The 21,028-nt window shown below is 32.6% G+C and overlaps 2 protein-coding genes across 3 annotated transcripts in view; both read right to left on the minus strand.

Moving 5' to 3' along the window:
- Window positions 1–6,703, minus strand: part of LOC134723706 (uncharacterized) — an 84,046-nt gene extending 77,343 nt beyond the window's left edge. The window contains exon 1 of the mRNA XM_063587258.1: window positions 6,598–6,703. The gene's annotated coding sequence lies outside the window, so the exon portion shown is untranslated. The remainder of the gene's footprint in view (window positions 1–6,597) is intronic.
- Window positions 6,704–8,172: 1,469 nt separating this feature from the next.
- Window positions 8,173–20,737, minus strand: LOC134723707 (putative tyrosinase-like protein tyr-1). 2 transcript variants are annotated; one of them, XM_063587261.1, is made up of 4 exons: window positions 20,632–20,737; window positions 11,640–12,059; window positions 10,268–10,386; window positions 8,173–9,086 (listed from the first exon to the last, which is right to left on the minus strand). In XM_063587261.1, exons 2-4 carry the CDS (start codon window positions 12,045–12,047, stop codon window positions 8,210–8,212), a joined length of 1,404 nt encoding a protein of 467 aa, XP_063443331.1. In that variant the 5' UTR covers window positions 12,048–12,059; window positions 20,632–20,737; the 3' UTR covers window positions 8,173–8,209. The 2 variants fall into 2 exon arrangements, with proteins under 2 accessions (XP_063443331.1, XP_063443330.1); XM_063587260.1 differs by lacking the exon at window positions 20,632–20,737 and adding an exon at window positions 12,454–12,587.
- Between the last annotated feature and the right edge of the window lie 291 nt (window positions 20,738–21,028).

Genomic DNA, 21,028 nt, shown 5'->3' on the forward strand with positions numbered 1-21,028 from the left:
TTGACACAACATAGGTTTATGTCACATTATGATTTGGACCCTTTGGATCTTAATGTAGACCAATTTGAAAACTGGACCAAAAATTAAGAATCTACATACACAGTTAGATTTGGAATATCAAAGAACCCCATTTATTAAATTTTTGATGACATCAAACAAAGTTTAATTTTGGACCCCGATTTGGACCAACTTGAAAACTGGGCCAATAATTAAAAATCTAAGTACATTTTTACATTCAGCATATTAAAGAACCCCAAGGATTCAATTTTTGTCAAAATCAAAAAAAGTTTAAGTTTGGACCCTTTGGACCTTAATGTAAACTAATTTGAAAACGGGACCACAAATTAAGAATCTACATACACAGTTAGATTTGGCATATCAAAGAACCCCAATTATTCATTTTTTGATGAAATCAAACAAAGTTTAATTTTGGACCCTTTGGGCCCCAAATTCCTAAACTGTTGGGACCAAAACTCCCAAAATCAATACCAACCTTCCTTTTATGGTCATAAACCTTGTGTTTAAATTTCATAGATTTCTATTTACTTATACCAAAGTTATAATGTACTGATTTCAATTCAAATTTCTAATGAAGTTTGCAACAATAACTGCTGATTTAAATACATCATACAATATTAAAATGTAATAAAAAGTGCTTGTTATCATTGAATGGTAAAGATTGTTTTAATTTATTAGTTGGTAGTAAAAATGAAAATACATTGTATATTGTATAAAACTATGATTAAAGTTGATTCAACTACTATTCTATACAAAGAAAGATAACTCCAATTGAAAAAAAATAATTGCTATTTCACAATATTGTGCAATTAGATATTTCTTGCTATTGTGCAATACTGTGCAATTGAAAATTTCTTGCTATTGCACAATACTTAATATGATAATTTTGAATCCTGATTTGGACCAACTTGAAAACTGGGCCCATAATCAATAATCAAAGTACATGTTTAGATAAAGCATATCAAAGAAGCCAAAGAATTTAATTTTTGTTAAAATCAAACTTAGTTTAATTTTGGACCCTTTGGACCTTAATGTAGACCAATTTGAAAACTGGACCAAAAATTAAGAATCTACATACTCAGTTAGATTTGGAATATCAAAGAACCCCATTTATTCAATTTTTGATGAAATCAAACAAAGTTTAATTTTGGACCCCAATTTTGACCAACTTGAAAACTAGGCCAATAATTAAAAATCTAAGTACATTTTAAGATTCAGCATATCAACGAACCCCAAGGATTCAATTTTTGTCAAAATCAAACAAAGTTTAAGTTTGGACCCTTTGGACCTTAATATAAAACCAATTTGAAAACGGGACCAAAATTTAAGAATCTACATACGCAGTTCAGTTAGATTCGGCATATCAAAGAACCCCAATTATTCAATTTTTGATGAAATCAAACAAAGTTTAATTTTGGACCCTTTGGGCCCCAAATTCCTAAACTGTTGGGACCAAAACTCCCAAAATCATTACCAACCTTCTTTTTATGGTCATAAACCTAGTGTTTAAATTTCATAGATTTCTATTCACTTATACTAAAGTTATGATGTGAAGACCAAGAAAAATGTTTATTTGGGCCCCTTTTTGGCCCCAAATTCCTAAACTGTTGGGATCAAAACTCCCAAAATCAATACCAACATTCCTTTTGTGGTCATAAACCTTGTGTTTAAATTTCATAGATTTCTATTTACTTAAACTAAAGTTATTGTGCAAAAACCAAGAATAATGCTTATTTTGGCCCTTTTTGGCCCCTAATTCCTAAACTGTTAGAACCAAAACTCCCAAAATCAATCCCAACCTTCCTTTTGTTGTCATAAACCTTGTGTCAAAATTTCATAGATTTCTATTTACTTTAACTAAAGTTACTGTGCGAAAACCAAGAAAATGCTTTTTTGGGCCCTTTTTGGCCCCTTTTTCCTAAAATGTTGGGATCAAAACTCCCAAAATCAATCCCAACCTTCCTTTTGTGTTCATAAACCTTGTGTTAAAATTTCATAGATTTCTATACACTTTTACTAAAGTTAGAGTGCGAAAACTAAAAGTATTCGGACGACGACGCAGACGACGACGACGACGACGCAGACGACGACGACGACGACGCAGACGACGACGCCAACGTGATAGCAATATACGACGAAAATTTTTTCAAATTTTGCGGTCGTATAAAAAGAAGATGTGGTATGATTGCCAATGAGACAACTATCCACAAAAGACCAAAATGACACAAACATTAACAACTATAGGTCATCGTACGGCCTTCAACAATGAGCAAAGCCTATCATATCTCATCTAGGCTAGAACTGTGTCCAAAACGTTTTAAGATGAAATCTGTTTTAAATTGTTCTAAGGTAGATCAGCATCTGTCAGAAACTATTATAAGGGTTTCATCGGAGCTGTTATAGAACAGTTATCCTGGTAGTTTTGTGAGTTTAAGATAAGTAAAAACTGATCGGTACAGTAAATAGGGAAAAGACAGAGCTGCCATTAGCACTAAATTTTACAAATGAATAAAAATCATGTTAAGCCATTAAACTACCTGACTTGTGCATGTTGAGGGTTTTCAAACTATCTATTTTAGATCTTAAATACACCTATTTACTCTACTCATGGGTGTGCTAATGTGTAAATTTACTACTTGCAATATAATTTAAGACCAATAACCGTAAAACGTGTATGGTTAATTAGTCTGAGTATAGCATGTATAGATGTTTGTCGGGTCACCTGGATGTGCGGCCAGTAAATGAAAGAGGCGTCGGTTGGGAGGGACTTATCAAAACTAAGTCACGTCAGATCTAAAACGGTATACAGTATTATTTCTATGTCCTGAATATGCATACTTCGAATATTTGTCATTTGATATAAAGTAAACAACAATCAATCAAATTTGAATTTTCTGTAAACATTACTCTCATGCTTATAACAAAAACTATATAGTTTTTTTAGGTTTGAATGTCATGTGATTGTCAAATATAATTATAAATAACATACACGATAGGCCATACATACAAGTTTTACTGACCTTTTTATGTCAAAATCATGCCTGACGTCACTATACGATTAATATGAGGGGGAGGACAGGGGTATGGGAGTAAGGGAGAAAGGGGTTAGGAGAAAGGAGAAAGGGGGTAGGAGAAAGGAGAGGAAGGCTGGGAGAAAGGAGAAAAAGTTATAATAAAATATGAAAAAATAAAATATCTCTCTTTTTTCCGGTAAATTAAAAAAAATGAAATAAGGAGAAGGGTAGGAGAAAGGAGAAGTGGGGTAGGAGAAAAGAGAAGATGGGTGGGAGAAGGTAGAAGGGTACCCCCTGTCCTCCCCCTCTAATATACTTGTTTACTTCCAGCATCAGAACAGAATAGTCTGATTCATATTCGTTTGGTTTTTTACAAGTCCCAAAAATAGATAAATTGAAGTTTTACAGTTCACAGATTTAGTTTGACCACATTCATGGACTAAATGAGAAAGGGGATGGAAAAGGTACAGAAAACACACAAAATAACACAAAGGTAAATATGGTCCCTGGCCATTTACGCGAACAACATTCACCTATGTTTCGTCTAAATATTCGCATCATCTAAAAATAACATAAAATCGCTCGTTAGTCATAAACGTTTCAGTAGAACTTCCGATCAATTTAGATCCTAACATTTTTTAATAGTGCAAAGAGCCACAGCACATAAAGAATATTGACGTTTTCGGCCTTACAGTTGAATAAACGATGATTTATATGATTGAAACAACGAAATGGAGAAGCAAAGCACGTTGAAATGGCTAATTATTACTTTTGTTGAAAAGAAAATGACTTTCAAAGCACAACAAATTCCTTAACAAGAAAGTGTCCCAAGTACAAGGATGCCCCTCTCGCACTATCATTTTCTATGTTCAGTGGACCGTGAAATTGGGGTAAAAAATCTAATTTGGTATTAAAATTAGAAAGATCCTATCATTGGAAATTATATGTGTACTAAGTTTCAAGTTGATTGGACTTCATCAAAAACTACTATGATCAAAAACTTTTAACCTGAAGCGGGACGATCGAACGAACGGACCCACATACCAGAAAACATAATGCCCCTCTACTATCGTAGGTGGGGCATAAAAACGGCTGGAATAACGTAAGAAAAAATATACAAAAAATACAACAGGGTACTAATGAGCTAACTTTTTTATTGTTTTAAAAATTGTCAAAAAAATTAAGATAAAAAGTAAATTTTCAAAGAGTAAAATTTAATTTGGAATTCCCATATTTAATATAGACCACACACATTTTGATTGTTTATTGTATGTTATATGTCTTGCTGTTTACATCATTGTTGGTCGAATTGATCTTTGTCTACCTTTTAATCAGTAAAATATAGATTAACGTTTCAATTTTATTTTTGTTTACATCTGTATCGTTTTGTATTACAAATTTTGAATTATTTACCTTTATAAAAGCCGTAGTAATAGATTACAGTCACCACCAAAAGCTATCGAGTGCTTAATAATAAATACAATGATGCCTATGTAAAGATATATAAGATATTTTTTTAAATATAATTATGGTGAATGTAACTGGGGCAAAGATGGTGTAGATAGGCATCTTTAATACATACAATACATAATTTAAAGTGCAAAATGTTTCTTTTTTTTAGTGGATGGGAAGCCAAGGGGACATGATCCATGTTGCTCTATCCGATTAAAATCGTGCAATTCCTCGAGATATTACGAAACTGTGCATCTGATGCCAGTCGTCTGTTTATCACCCGTGCTGAAAAAAATTATTATGTTCTAGGAATTAAGATTGAAATCCTTGTGATAGAGTAAATAACATACTCGAGAAAGATTTCGTTCAGATAACTTGACTTGAAAAGACGCAACGTGTCATGGGATTTACCTGGTGTAACGTTAACCCACCTCCCCCTATTTTTGTAATTATATAATCGTTTAAATTACTTATGTTACAGACCTCATGTTTATAACAAATAATGTTACTTCACAGTAATAATCAAAAGTGTAAGTGTACCATCATCATGTCAATGATTGACTGGGCTGTACCATTAGACTTCTCTCATCCAATTGCCACAGAAAAACGTCCATTTCGCAAAGCTTTAAAACGTCAATTAGCACATATGTTGTGCATTTGTAAGAACTAGTTAACAATGAATACAATAGGTCCTGCAATAGAGTTCATCCTTGATGAAAGTCGTGGTAATTTGGACTGCCACTGCAAATTGAAATGACGGTAAATTTGATAGGGAGATACATTTTGTTTTGCATCCGACCACCAAAGGACTCCTTATGGAATTGTTGCAAGGGGTTTAACATTCAGAGAATGGAGCACTATCTCTAGAGGAGGCGTCGGTTTTATTGTTCGAGTTACCATTGGTGAAGGTGTTAGTCTGCAATCTTATCACCAGTAGAACTTATAACAGTGTGAACACACTCGTTTTTGTGATCCCACCATTCTATTCCTCAATGGAAATTACGCCTGTTCCAAACAGACCATAAACATGTACTAATTTGGCTCCATCATTCATTAAAAATATTTGTCAATTGTAAGAAAATGAATATTTAACTCTGATGTGGGCTATGGTTATTATATATTAAAAAAAGACCCATTCTGATTCCAAACATATTTTAACTGATTTTTATAGTTTGTGTGTATGTTGTACTGTTACACCATTGTCCCAGTTTGTGTTAATGTTGTGCTGTTACACCGTTATCCCAGTTTGTGTTTATGTTGTACTGTTAAACCATTGTCCCAGGCTAGGGGAGGATTGAGCGCTCACAAACACCCACATTGTTAATGTACCTGTTAAAAGTCAAGAGCCTTTAGTTCATTGGTTATCGATGTGCGCCAAAAAATAGTAATTTGATTGTTGTTTTGTACGAACAAAAAGTTCTTAATTAAAAAAAATCAGTACATTATCAATAACAATCCCCCCCTTTCCCCATTTTACTTTTCAAAAGAGAAATGTTCGTTCCGGTCAATATGATCAACCCATTCTGACCAACACTGATTTGTTAGAAATCTGAATGGGACATGTTGGGCGACTTAGCTTGCCATTAACGTTTTACCATGCAAGTCAATAAAGTCGCTGATGCTTTCAGTCGACAAAAGTAACACTACAAGAACACATTTTGATAAAAAGACATTCGGATACAACAACGGTCACTTGGACACCAGACAGAATACCAAAGCAACGAAGGAAGTACTTTGGGTTGGGAATGATGTTAAGATATAATGCCACGGTCGATCTGATTGGAGACAAACATATGATAGATTCCCGATTACTTGCCACTTGATGTTTAGTAAACAAAAATCAATCAAATGATAATTAAATTTTCTGTTAGGATCATGTTCGCGGTCCTAAAAGAAGTTATATATTGTTATATAGGGAGTCACAGGATGTCAAAGTGACATTGAAACTGATAAACTTAAGACAGAGCAAAAAATGAAAAACTTGAAGACAAGCAATAATCTACAAAGCAACATAGAAAACTAAAGAAGACTGATGAACACGAAACCTTCCGAATTTCAAGAAGATGTCAGATAAAATCTAATCAACAACAAATAACGCAGTTAATATACTAACCTTCGTTTTGAACAACACTATGTCTTCCAGCATCAATTTAGAATGAACTAATCATTGTTAGCCTATAAATAGAATGGATTACCAATCTTTTTGTTTGATTGATTAGTCAGCGAATGTGTTGGAATTTGTATTTGTTCAAATACAAAGCATTAATCAGTAAATTAATGGAGTTTTAAAATAATTCAGCAGACGCATTTGTCACATGCTCACAATTGTTTTTCGTTTGTATTTTATAATGTATTGTCATACTGCAAAAATCGCATCATGCTTTTTTATATAATCTGTTGGGTTTTTAATGTATTGTACATTTAAGTATCAAAAAAAATCATAGTTCAGTGTTAATGCTCATCCATAATGTAGATATCTCTATATGTTATATCTGTGATTAACTCTCTGTACCAAATCAGCAAAACTAGAAAACTTTAACCAATAAAGTGTGTCTCATACCGTATACTTGATCTTCTAAAACTGAAATTTTCAGCTCTCACAAGATTGATTGTTAGTTTTAAAAGCCACTTTTAACATTATTGCCTTTTATACCGTTGCTGTCAGTTTTTATTGACTGACAAAAGCAGTAGGGCTCGCAAATCACAACAAAAACTGACAATCCTAGTCAATAAAGATTTTAGAGTGTTACGAACCAACTGGGTTCTGGATTCGAACTTATTTGGAACAGGCATGTCAAGGGACTCAGTAAGTGTTATATTCGAAACCCCCAACCCTTGTTACTATTTAGACATAACGAGAACATACGGACAAATTGTTTATAGAGTTGTACATTAAGTTACGACCAAAATAAACTTATATGAACTTCTTTAAAGGTTTAAAAATTAAATCTTTCAATATTCCCCTTATCTATACCGATCCCTATTGAGGTCTTTGAGAACATTGTTTATTTATTAGTTGAAACTGTGATTTCCGAAACTACAATATCTAATATATCTAATATAAGAACTTTTTTTCTTTTAACTGTTTTTTTGGGGTGTTTTTTTGGTTGGTGATTTTTGGTTGTTTTGTAATAAGGTCCAATCAGATGAGTTATTTTAGTCTTTATAAAAAAGAAGATGTGGTATGATTGCCAATGAGACAACTCTCAACAAGAAACCAAATGACACAGAAATTAACAACTATAGGTCGCCGTACGTCCTTTAACAATGAGCTAAGTCCATACCACATAGTCAGATATAAAAGGCCCCGAAATGACAATGGAAAACAATGGAAAACAACTGTAACGAGAAAACTAACGGCATAAACAAAAATGAAAGAAAAACAAACATGTAACACATAAACAAACGACAACCACTGAATTATAGGCTCCTGACTTGGGACAGGCACATACATAAATAATGTGGCTTAGTCCTTTTTTTTCCTTTCTTTTTGTCTTTCTTTCTTTCTTTTGCTTTGTTTTGCTTTGTTTGATTTTTTTTTGTGGTGGGGGAGGGGGGAGTTTTCTGCGTCTTTTTCGTTTTATCTGTAATGGATACTTTTTTCGCTGGCGATAATATTACATTACTAATTCGACATGTACGAAATATTAGATTCTGGTAATAAAGGACATATCATTAAGTATTGGTATATTTCCGAAGTATTATTACATCATTTATTCCTTTATTTACATAAATCTCATGGAAATGCCCGTCGTTCGTCTGTCTCTCATTCCCACAGGTCCAAACATTGGCCCATGAATTGGTAATGCACCAAAGCGGTTCATGATTCTCTGAACACGAACAGGACTATCGAGTTCCATCATTTCAGCAGTTTCAATACCATCATTTGTGTTCATTGGTACTCGGTTTACAGCCATATTTTGGGTTCCTTGTCTTGTCCTTGAGACGCAAATGTTTTGTCTTGTATCACAATATAGGTCATCACTTCCGGCACAATTTGGGCATGACGGAGTAGAGGTGTAGCTAACTAGTTGATCCAGATTCTCACCATATCCATCTTCGTGTGTTAAAGATTCTATACCAGGAAATGTGTTATAAAATAGCATTCGGTCTCTAGGTGCATGTCCCGTTATCTGTTTGTCTGGATAAACTGCATTTCCTTCTTGTATCATTCTCCTTCTAAATAATCCAAATATTTTATCAACAAAAGCATGTAAGGGATAAAATATTGGATCAAAAGAAGCTGTGGCAGTTGGCTCAGCAGTGCCACCAAGCCAGACATGCGTACCATCGTGTAAACATTCCATACTATAAGCGTAGCGATTTCCATTGTAACAAGGTGATGGTTCAGTGAATTCGAAATAACTGGGTTTAGAAAGTGCCATTTGAATATCTTGTCTAGACATTAACCAACCGGCACTATTTATGTTTCTTATGGGTTGCATTACTCCAGGTAAATTGGCAAAAGGACCGGAGGTAATTGCACCATAACCATTACCAAAAAATTTAGGAGACCAGACAATGGACTGAGTGGGGTCGTCCATAGGAAAGTCTAATGTAGTATCCCAGTAAGGTAATGGACAACCAATTGCAAATTCCATTCTGAAAACAAAAAGATTCATATCTAAATGTTAAGGCAAAATAAGAAGTTCATTAAGTGTTGTTTTTAACACTTGTTTGCATTTTTATTATTTCGAGTGTCATTGACAAATCTTAGGTAGACGACATGCGCGTCCGGTGTAATATAAGCATCATCCGCTCGGATTTGACGGTTGCTTTCGTTTTCTTCACTTCTCTGTGCTTATCATTCATTCCTCTAAATATCTGTATCACGAAAAACGCACATGGAACAAAATCTTAACATGTGAATGTAATGCTTTTTTACAAAAAGGTCTTAAACTGTTTTTATATATATATAAATAACTTATAAATATATAATTATATATATAAACAGTTTAAGACCTTTTTGTATATATATATATATTAAAAGTGAGTTTTAATTTTAGTTTCTTGTGTATAATTTGGTGTTTAATATGGCGTCCATTATCACTGAACTAGTATGTATATTTGTTTATGAGCTAGCTGAAAGACGCCTCCGGGTTTGGGAATTTCTCGCTGCATTGAAGACCTGTTGGTGACCTTCTGCTGTTGTCTGTTCTATGGTCGTATTGTTGCCTCTTTGACACATTCCCGATTTCCATTTTCAATTTTATTTAGTAGTTTTTTACCATTAATGCAATCTTCAATACATTGACAATTATAATAGATAAATTATGTATAAAAATCATTTTTCTAAAGTTAATAGTTCTTGCTTTGAAGTTTCGTCTACTTTTTTTTATTGTTTTTGTCATGTAGGTACCCAACATTCATAATTTCTTTTAAAAATAGCCTCATGATTAAGTACATCCTTAGATAAACCCTTCTGATATATACACAATGCAAGTACATGTAAATGTACCTTTATTGTTTTCATCCTGCAATTTACACCCGGCACTTGAAACCTCATTTCTAAAAAATTCAATCAATGTCTCTTATTTTTCAAAGAAATCGACATAGTATATAAGCGCGGACCGCGAAGAGGACCCCAAATGAACTGTTTTAGCAATTAGAATTATCAATATTACCGGTTGCTCATCATTGAAACAGGGTACCAGAAGACTTTATTTGTTCAAATACAAAGAAAGGAAAAATGTATCTGTGTACCTATTATTTTAACAATAGTTGGCTGATTGCAGAATGAAATAAAGCAAAGGTAAAAATCTATATATGCTAAACTATCATACATGCGTAGAAAGGCTTTATGCCAGCTGAAGAATCCCGGTCCATCATGGCCTACTGGTATTGCAGCTCCAGTATGTAAAGATGCGATGACGTCAAAAGTATTCATTGTATTGCTTACATCCTTCAATACAATATAACATTACTGCATTACGGTACATTTTGATATTTGCTTTCTGAATTAGTTACTATTAGAATGTTAACAATAGAAAGCAACATTACATTAACCAAAGCTTTTTATGTGTTTCTGTTGTGTTATGGATTGATATCCTATATCCTTTGTTGTATATTACATAAATATTTTAGGAATTGTAATGTTGAAACAAGCTCTAAACATTACATTAAATTTGGTTCATTCTAGACAAGGTCCTGCAGTCTTAAAACTTGAGTAAGATTACCGTACTTATACTCCTAAATCCATCAATCAAAAGACTGAACTTTTCGTTTCGAGCGCACATTTAGTACACCGCGTACTGAATATAAGTTTATGACTGTAGAACATGGGCATTATTTTACCACCCCACGCCTAAAACACCACTAATAACATATTTTAAAAGCATCGCCTACATGTAACCATTCAGAATCAAAATATTATAAAATAAACTATGGTAATTTTTATATATTTTATCAAAATAGGGATTGTAAATTTAAATGTGTATTGTGACACGCGTCTGGTTATGCGACGGTACAACACTGTTTTTTTACTTTATGCATTAACCCAAAATAAAGACGAAGAATGTGTCTTTTCAACATCATATAAACATTTAAATGTTCCGAACATGCATAAAATATTTGACACTGAACGTGAATCAAACAATAATCAACCGTTCATCTTTAAGATTGATTGTTGAATTGATGTTTAATGTTACTTAGAGCACTACTGTGCTATTTCGTGGCTGACACTTTTTATTGGTCGGGGAAGCCGGATAACACCATCGAACTTCGATAGGAAAACTGACAATCCTGTGCAATTAAGATTGAATTCGACCTGCCACGTACGAGATTCGAACTCACAACCGCAATTTTGACAGAATAATGTTACAGTAGTTCATCTACTATAAAGGGCCCCTTCCATCGTTAATATTATTTTAAAAGGTTATTGCCTGCCTAATATTATAATTTTGCATGTGAAAATATCAGTTATTATGTGTAAGCGTTTGGTGGTATTGTTTAGGCGTTTGGTGGTCTTCGAAGGTTAAAAGTGAGTTAAACTAATTGTCATTGTGCTGTAACTATTACTGTAAATGTCTATATAAAATGAAAAACACAATATTAAAATGTTGATATTTCAGCTTTAAGGATTGATAGTCCACGGCACTAAAAGCGGTTTCGACCCAGTGCTATAAAAAATGAAAACAACCCTCATACTTTACCTACATAGCTATTCTTAAGTCGTCTGACTCCTCTTGCATAACATCCCCACACCTGATCATAAGGCGGCTCTCTGATTTCTCTTCGCATTACATTTCCAAATCTGAAAACACTTCTCTTCTGCCGAGAATTAGCATTTTCTATCTCGGATATTATTCCTCTCGCGAGATGTTTGATATAATTTGTTATATTTGGATTTTTCATTTCGACAGCCATTGACTCCATCTGGTTTACCAACAAATCTTTACAAAATTTCTGTACTTCTATTTGTGAAATATTTTTAGCGTCTGCTATTATGAATTCATATTCCATACATTCTACAAAGTTGCTCGGGGTACCGTTTGGATCCTCCATTTGCAAGGTCAAACTCACAGAGCATATGAATATTACCAGCGATGTCAAGAAGGCCTTCATTTTGGTGATAGTCTAAGAGAGATAATGAAACATATATTTCTTGTTTTTATTCATGTGTTAATAAATCATATTGAGTTTCAAATCATATTATTTAAACACAGGTTTAAAAACACACTGAGAATTGCAATATCGTCTCGAAGTAACAAAAGAACAGACACAACAAAATGAAAATTACTGAAATGAAAAAAAAAATTAAACATCCATTTAGTCGGTTGTTTATATATATTGTTATATTTGTTATGCAATAAATTAACGTATAACACGAGTTCAATTTCATTTATTCAGACAAAACGATATAATTGAGAAAAAAAGAAACAAAATAATTTTACAAGAAGATAATGTACATTTTTATTGAATTATGATGTAACATATACATTGTTAAATAAATTATCAGATAAACATTTACCCTTTTGAAAAATGAAGCTCCCTCTGCTGCCGAAACTTGAAGTAATAATACAAATCACGATTTGTTTGTCGACCATGCACTGAGATCAAAGCATTTAATTACAAAGTAACTTAATTGTATTGCAATTCATCTTTTTTTTATGTAGATCACTTAATTGTTTTACGAGCAATTGCCTTTTATATGGATGTACATCAATTCGTGTAAATAACTTATTTTTAACAGGTTTATTAGGAAAGTACTTTATGTGTTACAGTTCACGTGTGATATACCAATCTTTGAACGCCATAGCTGACACAACAAAGATATATTGCGGATCAAATTTTTGTAGTTTAAAAGAACTAAGAATTGAAAAAAAGATTCATAGAAGATTCATATGATTTAGTCGAATGTATAAATTAACTGTTAAATAACTTGTTATTTGAATTGTACGAAAAACTTATACTTATAATGTATATATTAAGCACTTGGTGGTCATCAATTGTTTATATATTGTTTATATATATATATTTGTTAGCGGCAATAAGTGAAATCAGGCATTAAGCTTATATCCTAGGCAATAAGCTAACGTCTAGGCATTAAGTTATTACCTGAAACTTTCAGGCATTACGCATATTTCCTGAAATTTGATGATGATTGTTCATCCTATTGCCGAACATAATTTTAGGCAATACTAGTAAGTAAACTCTGGAATTTACACATATTTGGTGATTAATTCTTGATATAAAGTCGTTATGTTCCAGAACATATGAGTATTTGGACCGTACGCGTACGGTCCGATCATACGCGTACGGTCGGACCGTATGAGTATACGCGTACGGTCCAGTACGAGCTGACCATACATGTTATTTGATCATATGGATTAAATTGAAACAATCTTTATTTTTAGTTTTACAAATTGTTATTGATAATTAATTACAATTAGATATATAGAGAATAATACATGGCAAAATCCGTATCATATGTCGTATCATCCCGAGACATCAATATCAGCCCAAGGGCCTTTAGGCCCGAGGGATGATATTGGTCGAGGGTGATACGGCATGTGATACGGATTTTGCCATGTATTATACGCTTTATCATATATTTCAACAGAAGAGTATTATATAATATGAACTGTTTTCTGATCCATAGCACTGGGTTACTTTCAGTTTGCTTTTGTCTTGTTTCAAAGCAAACAACTGTACAATTATTTATACGAAGCACCTGGGTTACCTTACAATCTGTTGTTTAAAACATATTTTGTGTATTATTGTATTTATTTGAGTGTTTTGTATTTTTTATAGTTGCATTTAGTGTGCCAAAAAATATGTTGTGAAAACTTGATGTTAGTGACGTCACATACAATATGAAAACTTGACGTTCGTGACGTTACATACAGAACAGAACAATGACGTCATTAAAAAAATTGACCTATTTTGAGGAAATTTTTTCTTAAGCAAAAAAATAAGACTATGTAAAAAAAAAAAAAAAAAAAAAAAAGGTATGCGATACGGGTTTTTCCATGCGATACGGGGTATGCGATACGAGTTTAGCTATGCGATACGGGGTATGCGATACAGGGTAGGTGATACAGACTGGAAAAAAGAACCTTTATTAGATATACAAAATAGCTGTATTTTGTACTAAATATATGATAAATAAAATAAACAAACGAAAAATTGAAATTAGGTTTTTGTGTAATTGTATATATATCTGAATCCTATTTTGATACTCTCGCCTAAGGTGACACAATTCAAGTAACGTAATTTTTTTAGCATTTTCATGTATGCAGTTCATGCATGTTCTTTTGCATTTGCATTTTTTGGTAAAGTTGCTAAATATTCTAAAACAATTGAACTCCCACTTTATGTTTACTTCCGATATTTTCAATTTCAGCGTTCATAATGCAATAAATGTATTACTGATCGACATATTATATTACAAATATAACTGTTCCAGACCGTATGAGTATTTGGACCGTACGCGTACAGTCTGGACCGTATGCGTACTTTTTCAAAATACTTATACGGTCGGTCTGTACTAATATTAAAAAGTTGGTCCGGGCAAGTTTATTAGATACAAATGCATATAGCAGATCAACATATTAACTTAACTATCAAATTATATAAAAAAATTCCATAAGAGATTAACATATTATTTAATAAGCGTGAATTTAAAAAAAGTTAAAATAATAAGTTTTTGTTTCAATTACAATGGAAATTTTTTATATTAATTTGATATGCGTACGGTCCAAATACTCATACGGTCTGGAACAGTTATATTTGTAATATAATATGTCATGATAAATATACATCCATTTGACAGATCTTCAAAATTAAGTTTAATAAGTTATTTTATGAGTTAAAAAACAGAATAAACTCATACTTTTTTCATGTTTTTGTGGTATTACAAAATATTAAAAACATTTAAAATTTAAAAAAAGCGATTGAATTCTCATTGGCAATCATACCATATCTTCATTTTTTATATTTACTAATATTATTAATTCGTATATTTTAGCAAATTTGATTCGTTTAGGGATAGTCACATGTTAAACTATATTTTCTAAGGTAGAGAGAAAACGGCGGATAACAAAAAGCATATTGACCGGCAAAAAGCATATCGCACGGTTATTTTTAGAATATCTAAAAACCGACATGTATACTTTGTGACGTCATGTAATGAATTTCCGGATATTGTTTAACGTTTTGAAACACTTGATATCTGTGATTGATTATTTGACGAAAAAAATCTTCAAAAACATAAGATGAAAAAAAAAAAAAGTAAATGAAATAGCAATTAATATGTTTTTATTGGCAAGGAGACAATGTAATATCTTTAAAATTCCAACAAACCTAAATGACGATTTTGATACAAATATGGTCAGAAATGAATAATATAACAAATATAGCCTTTGTATGAGGTCAATACAGGATATATCGACCCAAAGAAGTATATCGACCTCGGACTTCGTCCTCAGTCAATATTCTTCTTTCAGGTCAATATATCCTTGTATCGACCTCATGCAAAGGCTATATTTGTATATTATAGGATGAAACTAGGCCATGTAGTTTTGCATCAGTAAAATTATATATGTTTTTTTCTTAAAATGAAAATATTTGAAGTACTCAGGATTCATATGGAAGATGTACGATAATATATTTAATTTTAACTTAGTGTTTACAATTCAATTTTAAGATAAAAAGTAGTTATATTTTTTGACTTATTGTTTTGTTTCAAAGAGTTAAAATGTACAACCATTATTGATATCAAAATTATTTTATTTCCCTTAAATTAAGAATAAATACTGTAAATTCAGAAATTATTGCGTGCATTTATTATGGCGATTTTGTCATTTTAGACTTAAATGCGATTTTGATTATTTTAGTATTGCGATTTTGAGAAAAATCCTGTTTAATTCATATAAGATCATATAAAACATTTCAGATGCGAGTTTAAATTATTGCGTTTACAACTCTGTCGCATTTTCCGCAATAATAAAAACCTCGCAATAATTTCTGAATTTACAGTAAGTATTTTCTTATAATTAATCGGGATTTAGATTAAAGTTGTTGGTTAACTTTGATTATACAATGTTTCAATATTTTCATTTGCTACTTCTTTTACGTCAAAACTTAAGACAGCAGTTAGAACATGATAGCTAAGAAAATCCTCAAAGATAAAGGTCAGATAGCTTTTTGCATGCTGAGAAATGTCGTAAGTCGGTCCTTACTTTATCATTATTTCTGTTTATTAATATAATCTGATAGGACCAATCTTAGGATACTTTCGATAATTTCTCATAATGTTATAGTGTAACTAATATATTTTTATTTTAATGAATAAATGTCTTTTATTTACTCACATTATATTTTAGGCATTAACCTAATGCCTGCCCATATTTTTCCGGATTTAAGCTTAAATCCTAGGATTTAAGACTAATGCCTAACATCATTTATGCAATAGACTTACTGCCTAGTCGTTAGCTTATCGCCTTGAATTTAATCTCAATGCCTAATTTCACTTAATTTTATTTAACTATATATAATACCACTGGCCCATGGGAAGATATACGAGTGTATATGTGCAGATCGGCGCATGAAATTTACGCTAGTTTTGTAGAAGAAGAAAACTCATATGCGCAAAAGCAGATGTGTCGTTTCCGCTAAGAATTATTTTTTTTTATCTAGAAGACAAACTAAATGAGAGACTCTTTATTAACGAAAGTCCTTCTTAATGTATCTTTTGACTCTCATAACTATCATACTTGTTATTTATAGATTATAACATAACACAAGATGTTAAAAACGATATGAATACATATTTATCTATTTTAAAGACCAATAAAAAAACAATAAGTTCCAAGAAGTTTTACATTATTACCTAGAAGTCTATTCCCGGCCGTATTTGAATGAAAAAGAAGATACATTATTTTGTATTTGCCTTTTCAAGTACTTATGATATATCAATACATTTTCCCATTTTTTTACGCATGACAAATTTCAATGATTAATCTGTATACAAGTAGGTTATGGGTTGTTAGTGGACGAATTAACGGATTTTAACCTTATATGGTGTATTATTAATGAATATTTAACCTAGCATGAGATTTTATTTGAAGAATATTAACCTTATATGGTGTTTAATTAATAAATATTTCCCGTTTTATCGGGATCGCCTTCGCGTTTAAGCGATTTTGCTTTCTTAATTTCTCTATTTCTCATTTCCCAGATTTCCCGTTTGGTGTTCTCGATTTCGATTTCCAGATTTCCAGATCTCTCAATTTCTTGATTTTGTGTGAAAGTTTAAGCAGTATGCGAAAACGTGAAAAGGCGAAATGACCTCATCCAGTCATCATACATTTTAGACACTTGTGTTCTATACATTCCTTCATTAAAATAATTGTTTATGTAATAAAACTAGAGGCTCTAAAGAGCATGTATCGCTCACCTTGGTCTATGTGCATAAGTTCTTTCACTAAACAATTCAAAATTTGGTGACTATGTGGAACGCATCTATCCCATCGAATTGGAGATAAAGGATACTACAGATACAGTTAAGTCAGCTTCATATCTTGACTTACATCTAGAAATTGACAATGAGGGTCGGTTGAAGACAAAACTTTACGACAAAAGAGATGATTTCAGCTTTCCAATTGTGAACTTTCCATTTCTAAGTAGCAACATTCCAGCAGCACCTGCATACGGGGTATATATCTCTCAATTGATACGATATTCCCGTGCTTGCATTTCCTATCATGATTTTCTTGATAGAGGGTTACTGCTCACAAGGAAGCTATTAAATCAAGAGTTCCAAATGGTGAAGTTGAAATCATCCCTTCGTAAATTTTACGGACGCCATCACGAGTTGGTTGACCGTTATGGAATAACCCTTTCACAAATGATATCGGATATGTTCCTTACGTCGTAACTACAATCACCTTCCCTTTCATGAATTTGACCTACCGAATTAGACTATTTACCGGATTTGTAATCACATAAGCAACACGACGGGTGCCGCATGTGGAGCAGGATCTGCTTACCCTTCCGGAGCACCTGAGATCACCCCTAGTTTTTGGTGGGGTTCGTGTTGTTTATTCTTTAGTTTTCTATGTTGTGTCATGTGTACTATTGTTTTTCTGTTTGTCTTTTTCATTTTTAGCCATGGCGTTGTCAGTTTGTTTTAGATTTATGAGTTTGACTGTCCCTTTGGTATCTTTCGTCCCTCTTTTAAACAAAGGACACAGACGGATTCATGACAAAAAAGTGTTTTGATATTGTTGATGTGTTTGTAGATCTTACTTTACTGAACAATCTTGCCGCTTACAATTATTTTTATCTATAATGAACTTGGCCCAGAAGTTATATTCAAGATAATGACCAAAAGCTGAAAATAAAAAAGATAAAATTACCAATTTAGGGGCAGCAACCCAACAACAAGTTGCCCGATTGGTATGAAAATTTTAGAGCAAATAGATCTTGACCTAATGAAGAATTCTATACACAGCAGATTTGCTCTTACTGCTTAGGTTTCAGAGATATGAGCCAAAAACTGCATTTTGCCCTATCTACTATTTATAGTCATGTCAGCCATCTTGGTTCGCGGGCGGGATATTCGACACATTTTTGAACTAGAAACCCTAATGATGATTGTGGACAAGTTTGGTTAAATTTGTCCCAGTATTTCAGAGAAGAAGATTTTTGTAAAAGATAACTAAAATTTGCGAAAAATTGGTAAAAAAATACTATAAAGGGCAATTACTCCTTAAGGAGTCAACAGACCATTTTGGTCATGTGACTTATTTGTAGATCTTACTTTGCTGAACATTATTGCTGTTTAAAGTTTATCTCTATCTATAATAATATTCAAGATAATAATCAAATACGGCATAATTTCCTTAATATTACCAATTCAGGGACAGAAACCAAACAAACCAGTTGTTCGATTCAGCTAAACATTTCAGGGCAGATAGAAATTGACCTGATAAACAAATGTACACCTGTCAGATTTGCTCTAAAGGCTTTGGTTTCAGATTTATAAGCCATATATCTACATGTTACTTCTATGTTCTATTTTTAGCCATTACGGCCATCTTGTTTGGTTGGCCGGGTCATCGGACACATTTCTTTAACTAGATACCCTAGTAATTATTGTGCCCAAGTTAGGTTAAATTTGGCCATGTAGTTTCAGAGGAGAACAATTTTTGTAAAAGTTAACGACGACGGACGACGAAGACGACGACGGACGCCGGACGCCGGACGCTAAGTGGTGAGATTAGCTCATTTGGCCCTTTGGGTCAGGTGAGCTAAAAATTAAATGAATTGGTTGAGTTTCATCCACATTTGTTAATTTCTCAAAATGAACAGTTGTAGTGAAGAGAGCGTACGTAGGACCCACAAATTAAAACATTAGTTTGTATACTGTTGCAAGTTTATTTTTGACTTGTTAGTTTGAATGTCCTTTTAGTATATTTTGCCTCTCTTTTATGTATCAAACGTACTTAAAAATGCTCTGTCAGATAAAACGCATTTACTTGAACGATTAACTTTTGGGATGAATAAAAATAATTGAGTGATTGACAAAAAACGAATACTTGACATTGTAATTTGTTTTAATTAAAGGCTCTTGTTCTTATTTTCTTAAAGTACTAGTGTTATTACTATCGCGTCCTTTTCCTCGCGTCATTTTCCTGCATAAAAAAAAGTAGCAGTTATACAAGAGGTGGGAGATTGTTAGGTAGAACTATGATGCTATGAAAGAGGTAGCATTTTGTTATGTTTATGTTATTGTTTGCCTTTATAAATATTTTGATATGAGCGTCATTGATTAGTCTTATGTAGAAACGCGCGTATGGCGTACTAAATTATAATCCTGGTACCTTTGATAACTATTTACATAAATTTCCGGTTTACAAAACTTTGTATTAGTCGAAAAACTAAGGATTTTCTTATCCCAGGCATTGATTACTTTGGCCGTATTTGGCACAACTTTTATGAATTTTGGATGCCCAATGCTCTTCAACTTTGTTCTTGTTTGGCTTTATATATATTTTCATATGAGCGTCACTGATGAGTCTTATGAAGACGAAACGCGCTTATGGCGTTCTAAATTATAATCCTAGTACCTTTGATAATTATTAACACCACTGGGTCGATGCCAATGATGGTGGGCGTTTCGTCCTCGAGGGTATACCCAGACCAGTAGTCAACACTTCGGTGTTGACATGAATATCAATAATGTGGTCGTTTTTATAAATTTCCGGTTTACAAAACTTTGAATTATTCGAAAAACTAAGGATTTGAGAGTCATGAGTGTCACTGATGAGTCTTATGTAGACGAAACGCGCGTATGGCGTACTAAATTAAAATCCTGGTACCTTTGGGTGCAATCAACAGTTTTTTTCTATGACGTCATATTTTGAGGGACCATCTATAAATGACCCTTAGTGGTGTTAATGTTAATGAAGATACTTGTATAAAACTAGATATCATTAGAATCAGGGTTTTCTCTAGTTTATAATGAAATAAAAATAAATTGTACTTTTAACAGTACCAAAAAGTTTTATCCAGAGAAAATGGGAAAAAACATTGCCTAATCTATGCATAAAAAACATGAAATCAGGCCATGTGCACACTCATGCAGACATGATACATGCACATTTTTCATATTCAAAACTGTATGAATTTCATAGGTTTTTACCTGGTCTTTCTAAAAATTTAGGCTTCAGGCTACGTTCGCCTGCTCCGAAAAGAGCTACAGTGGGTGCAAATAAGTGTTGCACTTTTCACTGCCAAAAAACAGGATGTTTACAGTTTGTCTCCCCTTAAAACATGTGTATTTAATCTAATTTTTTTAAATTATTTTAATCATTCAAACTGTTTTAATTGAAGCTACTTAACTTATTTTTACAATCAAATATAAAAAAAACATGGTACTTTTTTACCAATTATGTTGATAAAAAGGGACTTCCCTCCAAGTCAATTTTTAGTCGGGGAATAACCCCTAGTTTTTTTTTATACGAAACTGTTTATAGCACCCTTTGATAACTAATTATAGTCTGCTAAACAAGTGGTAGCATTTTTTTATGGTAAGTGTG

The sequence above is a fragment of the Mytilus trossulus genome, chromosome 6, assembly GCF_036588685.1.
Source record: "Mytilus trossulus isolate FHL-02 chromosome 6, PNRI_Mtr1.1.1.hap1, whole genome shotgun sequence".
NCBI classification, from domain to species: domain Eukaryota; kingdom Metazoa; phylum Mollusca; class Bivalvia; order Mytilida; family Mytilidae; genus Mytilus; species Mytilus trossulus.

Excerpts from the sequence above, each read along its gene's own strand:
- LOC134723707 (XM_063587261.1), bottom strand. The coding sequence starts at position 12,047 with ATGAAGGCCTTCTTGACATCGCTGGTAATATTCATATGCTCTGTGAGT. Across the intron at positions 10,387-11,639 it reads GACGACTTAAGAATAGCTAT|GATGTAAGCAATACAATGAA; the intron begins GTAGGTAAAGTA and ends ATTGTATTGAAG. Across the intron at positions 9,087-10,267 it reads CATAAAGCCTTTCTACGCAT|AATGGAATTTGCAATTGGTT; the intron begins GTATGATAGTTT and ends TTTTGTTTTCAG.